This window comes from Gossypium arboreum, chromosome 11 (genome assembly GCF_025698485.1).
Source record: "Gossypium arboreum isolate Shixiya-1 chromosome 11, ASM2569848v2, whole genome shotgun sequence".
Taxonomy (NCBI): domain Eukaryota; kingdom Viridiplantae; phylum Streptophyta; class Magnoliopsida; order Malvales; family Malvaceae; genus Gossypium; species Gossypium arboreum.
This window is the reverse complement of record NC_069080.1, coordinates 22406034-22413338: the sequence shown is the minus strand read 5'-3', so window position 1 is coordinate 22413338 and position 7305 is coordinate 22406034. Positions and strand designations below refer to the sequence as shown.

At 39.0% G+C, this 7305-nt stretch overlaps 1 protein-coding gene across 1 annotated transcript; it reads left to right on the top strand.

Moving 5' to 3' along the window:
- The first annotated feature begins 574 nt into the window (after positions 1-574).
- On the top strand, positions 575-2297 carry LOC108471732 (uncharacterized). The gene is made up of 6 exons (XM_017773306.1): positions 575-677; positions 991-1398; positions 1489-1587; positions 1630-1745; positions 1865-2014; positions 2106-2297. The coding sequence occupies exons 1-6, from the start codon at positions 575-577 to the stop codon at positions 2295-2297; spliced, it is 1068 nt and encodes a 355-aa protein (XP_017628795.1).
- The last annotated feature ends 5008 nt before the right edge of the window (positions 2298-7305 follow it).

The following is a 7305-nucleotide window of genomic DNA, read 5'->3' as shown; positions in this document are numbered from 1 at the left end:
GCCAGGTTACAAAACTTGACTGTGGATTTGGGTTTTTAAGATCCAATTTTCTAATAATTGATTTCTAATGATTTGAAATGTTTTTACTAAATGTGTGGCACATCGAGTCTCCAGCGCCGATCCTGTAGTCATCTGAATTGTTATCTATTTAAAAACTAAAAATACTATAGATAGTATGTACTGAGACTACTATAGATAAATTGGACTAAAAACGCTCAAGATAGTATATATTGATACTATAGTAAAATCGATAGACATTGATTGACACTACGGCGTTTGAAAAAAACTTTAAACTTCTGATACTATTTTCATAAAACATCTATTAATAAATACTAGAACTGTAAACTAATACATAAAACTGTTAATACAGATAAAACATAATTAGACATTGAGCACCAGAGATACTAGCAGACGTGGTATAAGAGGTCGTGGTAGAGGCCGTAGAGGGGCTTGAGCATGGTCCTCATCTTTTGGAAACCTGCCTAATTTGGATATTAGTGTGATGCTGGCTTCACCTGTGACCGGAACTGGGTCTCATGATTGAACGGATGGGGACGACGCACTGTCTCAAGCCATGTTAAGAATTCTAGAAAGAGTCGCTTGGCCCATTACTGGAGCTGTAGGCCGAGGGTCAGTTACAGAACGGCTCCGGTCTAATGGAGCTGAGCTTTTCAGGGGTATTGCGGGAGTTAACCCTAATGTGGCTGAGTACTAGATAGAGGCCACAAAGAGAATTATAGACGACTTAGACTGCACCCCCGAGCAGAAATTAAAAGGTGTTGTATCACTCATTTACTGTAAAGGAGGGCACTCAGCTCGATCGATTGACCTAGGAGTTCTTTAAGACCACTTTCTAGGGGAAGTATGTAGGGACTAGTTATGTAGATGCTCATAGGAGAGGGTTCTTCAATTTGACCTAGGGTGATAGATCAGTGGCCGAATATGAGGCCAAATTTCTGTGACTGAGCCACTATGCGCGAGGTGTGGTAGTGACTGAGTATGAGCGATATGTTTGCTTCGAGGATGGCCTCAAGGATAATCTGAGTGTTTTGATAGCTCCACAGAGGGAGCAAGACTTTGCTGCACTTGTTGATAAGGCGAAGATCACTAAGGAAGTAAAGTGCGCTGAGCACCAGAACCGGGAGAGAGGTAGGAGCAAGAGGGATTCGGAGCCCTCGAGTTCCGTTCAAAGGCTTAAGAAAAAGGTAAAAGTTGATGGGCTTATCAAAGTTGGGGCTCATATTACTGCTACTGGACAGCCGTCATGTACTGACTGTGGTAGACTCTATCAAGGAGAGTGTTGGAAAAGAACTGGGGCTTGTTTGAGGTGCAATTTATTAGGGCACTGTATTAAAGAGTGTCCGTGGAAGTCGAATCATATGCAAGCTCCGGGTACTGGTATTGCACCACTACCGAGACCAGTTCAATAACCACCGAAAAGTCGTGGTCAGGCCAGAGGTGGTAATGGTTGGGGCAATGGTTAGACAGTATCGGGGAGAGGTGCTGGTCATACTGAGGTGAAGCAGCCGACTCTAGTTTATGATGCACTTCACCGAGAGGATGGAGATGCTCCAGACGTCAGCACAGGTACGTTTTTTATTTATAATATACCTTATACTGCACTGATAGATATAGAATCCACTCACTCCTATAGAGCTTGTACTATGTCTGAGAACTTAGGTATGTTGGTTGAAAGTACTACAAGTGAGGTGGCTGTACTGAGTCTGCTGGGGCAATCAATAAGGGTAAATAAATTATTTAGAGATGTTCCTTTAGAGGTTCAAAGGGCTATTTTTTTGCTGATCTGATGGAATTGCCTTTTGGAGAATTTGATTTGATACTGGGAATGGACTGGTTGGTCAAGCACCGAGTGAGCTCAGATTGTGCTACAAAAAGAATTGTACAGAGAATGAAGGAGGACAGCGAGGTAGTCGTAATTGGGGAACGTCAGGACTACTTATCAAATATGATTTCTGCACTGAGGGCAAAAAAGTTGGTTCGCAAGGGATATGAGGTATATCTGGCCTACATCAGTGTTTCAGATTCTGGGGATTCTTCAGTTAAGGATATTAAGATGGTTAAGGATTTTTAAAACGTTTTTTCAGACATTTTTTTCTGAGGAGCTGCCTAGGTTACCTCCGAGTCGTGAAGTAGAGTTTGGGATTGAGCTCCTTCCTGGTATAGCTCTGATGTCCATCGCCCCTTATAGAATGGCACCAAATGAGCTCGTAGAGCTCAAGGCTCAGATTCAAAAACTTTTGGATCGTGGGTTCATCCACCCTAGTGTGTCTTCATAGGGAGTACCGGTTCTGTTTGTGAAAAAGAATGATGGATCCATGCATATTTGTCTTGACTACCGATAATTGAACAAGTTGACGATTAAGAATAAGTATCCTTTACCGAGGATAGATGATCTGTTCGACCAATTTCGAGGAGCTTCGATTTTCTCTAAAATTGATCTCCAATCAGGGTATCACTAGTTGAGAGCTAATGAGGCTGATGTGCATAAGACAAAATTTAGGACTCGATACAGCCACTACAAGTTCCTAGTAATGCCGTTTGGACTGGCTAATGCACCGACAGCTTTTATGGATCTAATGAATTGAATGTTCCGGCCCTATTTGGATCGATTCGTAGTGGTATTTATTGATAATATACCGGTGTATTTGAGGACTGAGGATGAGCATGACGAACATCTCAGAGTGGTTCTACAGATTCTGCAAGAGAAACAACTGTACACCAAGTTCAGTAAATATGAGTTCTGGTTACGTGAAGTAATGTTTCTGGGACATGTGGTCTTTGCTGAGGGAATTAGAGTCGATCCTTGAAAGATTGAGGCTGTCTTGGATTGGAAGCAGCCTAAGACTGTATTTGAGATTTGCAGTTTTATGGGACTGGCAAGGTACTATCGACCTTTTGTAGAAGGTTTTCACTGATTGTGGCACATTTGACTAAGCTGCTACGTAAGGGTGTGCCATTTAACTGGACTAATGAGCAGTAAGAGAGCTTTGAGAAGCTGAAGACTGTATTGACTGAAGCCCCTATTTTGATACAGCCAGAGTTTAAAAAAGAATTTATTATGTACAACAATGTATCACATGTCAGTTTGGGATGTGTGTTAATGCAAAAGGGTAAGGTGATAGCGTATACATCTCGTCAGCTTAAGACTCATGAGGCGAATTATCTGACGCATGACCTAAAGTTGGCCGCAGTGGTGTTCGCACTGAAAATCTAGAGGCATTACCTATATGGGGAAAAGTGTATCATCAACACTGATCACAAGAGCCTCAAGTATCTCCCCACTCAGAAGGAACTGAACCTTAGGCAGTATAGATAGATTGAGCTACTTAAAGATTATGATTGTACGATTGAATACCATCCTAGTAAGGCTAATGTGGTGGCCGACGCACTGAGCCGTAGGGCTATGACTGATCTGAAGGCAATGTTTGATTGCCTCAGTTTATTTTATTATAGTAGTCTATTGGCCGAACTTTAGGTTAAGCCGATGTGGATTAAGTAGATTAAGGGTAAGTAGTTGGAGGACAAGTCTTTGGGCCTTCGCTTCCTACAGGTTGAGAGTGGGAATACTGTGGATTTTGGACTGAATAGCGAAGGGGTACTCTATTTTCGAGGGAGAACCTATGTACCAAAAGATACTAAATTGAGGCAATCTATATTACAAGATGCACATAGTAACCCTTATGCTATGCATCCTGGCGGAAATAAGATGCATCGAGACCTTCGTGAGTTATACTGGTGGCCAGGTCTTAAACAAGAGGTTACCGATTTTATGGCTAAGTGTCTGACATGCCAACAGGTTAAGGCTGAGTATCAGTTACTTTCGGGTTTGTTGCAGCTAGTTAAGATTCTGCTTTAGAAATAGGAGAGAGTGACTATAGACTTTGTCTGTGGGTTGCCCCTCACACCCACTAAGAAGGATTCTGTATGGATCATCGTGGGTGGATTGACCAAGTCTGTCTATTTTATACCGGTTTGTACTGACTACTCTCAGCAGAAGCTAGCTAAACTGTATGTGTTGAGATATAGAGACTGCAAGGGGTACCTATTTCAATCATCTCTGATAGGGATCCTCGCTTCACGTCTCGATTCTGGAAAAAGTTGCATGAAGCTCTAAGTACAAGGTTAGACTTCAGTACAGCATTCCATCCTCAGACCGATGGTCAATCTGAGAGGGTGATTCAGATAATGGAAGACATGTTGAGGAGTTGCGTGATTGATTTCCGAGGCAGTTGGAAGGATTACCTGCCGCTGGCGGAGTTTGCTTATAATAACAGCTATCAGTCTAGCATTCAGATAGCACCTTACGAGGCATTATACGGTCGTAGGTGTCGCACTCCTTCATATTGGACTGAGTTAGGCGAGCGACGTGTTTTGGGCCCTGAACTGGTTTCTGATACCGAGGATAAAATTAGACTGATTTGAAACCGACTGAAAGCGGTATCTGATAGATAGAAGTCCTATGCAGACCTGAAGTGTCGTGAAATCAAGTATTTTATAGGGGACTCTATTTTTCTTAACGTCTCACCATAGAAAAAAGTACTGAGGTTTGGTCGCAAGGGTAAGTTGGGCCCTAGGTTTATTGGGCATTACCGTATTCTGAAGCGGGTGGGACTGGTTGCTTACCAGTTGAAGGTACCTCTAGAATTGGATTGTATCCATGATGTTTTCCACATCTCGATGTTGAGGCGCTACTACTTTGATCCAACGCATATTGTTCCAGTGGAGGAGATCGAGGTTAGACCAGATCTAACTTTCGAGAAGGAGCCAGTTCAAATATTGGATCGCGACATAAAGATTTTGAGGAGAAAATCCATCCCACTGGTTAAGGTTCTATGGCGTAATCATAGCTCTGAGGAGGGCACGTGGGAGCCTGAGGATGCGATGCGTCAGCAGTATCCTCAATTATTTTGGTCAGGTAAAATTTCGAGGCTAAAATTTTTTTTTAAGGGGGTAGAGTTATAACGCCCTAAAAATACCTTATATTTATTTCTGTATGTTTGTGACACAAAAATACCTATATGCATTAGTTGTTATGAGTTCTGGAAAAGTTTGAGAAGTCTTGGGTTCAAGCCTTGTCTTGAGCGAAATTTTTGTTTTAAGTGAATAAAGCCCTATCGTTAGTCAGTAGGCTTATAAATAAATGTTGGTAAAATATGTCAAAATGGGTCTGCTGGTCTACTGGAATAAGTGGTGTATTAAAACGTTAGAGGTATTGGGTTTGAGCTAAGCTGGAGTATTATTTTTGTTAATAGTGCTGTGTAGTGTTTGAACTGAACTAAAATGCCGAAGTGGTAGAGGTGTAGTGGGAAGTGTGGAGAGAAAAGTAATGGATTTTGATGGGAGTGGTTGGACGGTTTTAGGAAAGATTTGGGGAGAAAATTATGGGATTAGGGAGTTATCTCGATTTGGTGGATGGTAGATTTCGGCTCCCTCTTCTCACTCTCACAATTTTTTTCGATTTTGGCAAAATTTTTCCTCTTCTTATTTTTTTATCTCTGTCGTTCTTTATCCCACTTGCTGCCAATTTTTCTATTTGTTTTTCCCCTTGTCTTGTTGCCGAAATCCACCTCTTTTTACCTTTTTTTTTGTTCCTTGTTCAATCGTTTTCTATCGTGCAACTGTGGTTTCCCTTGTTGGGTAAGTGGTTTTTTTCTTAGTTCTTGTGGTTTTTTCTATTAAGCAATTAATAGAGGAATCGTTTTACTTACGTTAGGTGCTGCTCGAAGACTTTAATCGGGTTCATAGCGTGTGGGGACAGCAAGATTTTCGTTTTCGTCTTGGTAAGATTTCAAATCAGCATTGGACTTAGTATTTCAAGTTATACATTTGGGGTTTAATAAGAATATTTTCCATAGTTGGAATTAATTGAGTTCATGGGTGTTGGTTTATCGTTTCATAGGTCTTGGAAAGCTTAGAAGTGCTTTTACAAGAAACGGAATCAGGTGTGTAACCACATCACTGAAAACGAGTATCGACGAAAAGCTAAAAAATAGGAATGTCGAAACTAGATGGGCGTGTGGCCACCGATGTGATAGGCCGTGTGATTGAACACGGGCGTGTGATTGAGGAGGCTGGCTGTGTGCGATACACGGGCCGGACCGAATTGGGCCGTATAGGCCACACAGGTGAACCACACGGACGTGTGGGATTTTTAGGCCAAGCCGTAATATCCACGCGGGCAAGGCGGACCCATACGGGCAAGCAACATGAGCTTGTGGGCCTATTTTCACTATTTGATTGTGTAATGACCCAAAATTCACAGGTATCAAAAAAGTACAATATCGAGCCTCTGTTTTAGTGAAATGGGTTCGTAAATAATTATTAGAAATATTTATGAGTTTAGTGATGTGTTTAATTAGGTTTTGATTAAGTGAATTTAGCTTAATTAAGAGAAATCAAGAAAAGGGACTAAATTGAATAAGTTGTGAAAGTCTAATTATAGATTAAAGAAAATACAAGGGACTAAATAGGAAATTAAGCCTATTCCATTAAATGAGGCCGCAAACAAAATAAGGACAAGTGGATGGTGATGATAATATACAATTGTAAAAAAAATATACGTGTGCACAATTGTAATACACATATTTATTATTAAATAGATATTTATTATTATTATTTAATTGATATTAAATTATAAATTAAATTAAATAGTTGACAAATGTAGGGTGATGATAAAACACATGTGTAATAAATATATGTAAACATTTGTAATATAATTATTTATTTACTTATATTTTAAGCTAAAGATATTTATTATAATAATAATTATTAAATTAATTTTATTATAAATATCATATTATGAATTGAATTAAATAAAAGCCAAGTGTATGGTGATAAAAATATACAAATGTAATAATAGTATTTATACATTTGTAATATATTTATTTAATTACTTTTTATGTAAATAGATATTTATTATTATTATTATTATTATTATTATTATTGTTAACTAATATATACAGAGTAAAGTAAAAAAAAAGAAAGCAACAAAACAAAATAGAAAAGAAACAGAGAGCAATTCGAAACAGGGGGAGAGGAAAGAAGAAAAGAAAAAAAAAAGGAAAAACTAGGGTTTTGAAGCTTAAAGCTTTAATTGGTAAGTTAATTAAGTCATTTTCACTTAATTTTGATGTTTTAGGAGATTTAGAAAAAGTTTTGTTGAAATCAAGTTGAAATTTTTGAAATTCTTAGGTTTTTAAACATAGTTCATGTTGAATAAAATAATGAATTAGAGGTTTAATTGAATGAATTTCAAGTTAGAATTGATTAAAGGATTAAATTGCA

Bases quoted from the DNA above. Each gene is read 5' to 3' on its own strand.
- LOC108471732 (XM_017773306.1), top strand. From the start codon at position 575: ATGTTAAGAATTCTAGAAAGAGTCGCTTGGCCCATTACTGGAGCTGTA. The intron at 1,399-1,488 runs GTATTGCACCAC...ATGGTTAGACAG, and splicing joins TATGCAAGCTCCGGGTACTG to TATCGGGGAGAGGTGCTGGT. The intron at 1,746-1,864 runs GTAAATAAATTA...TGGTTGGTCAAG, and splicing joins TGCTGGGGCAATCAATAAGG to CACCGAGTGAGCTCAGATTG.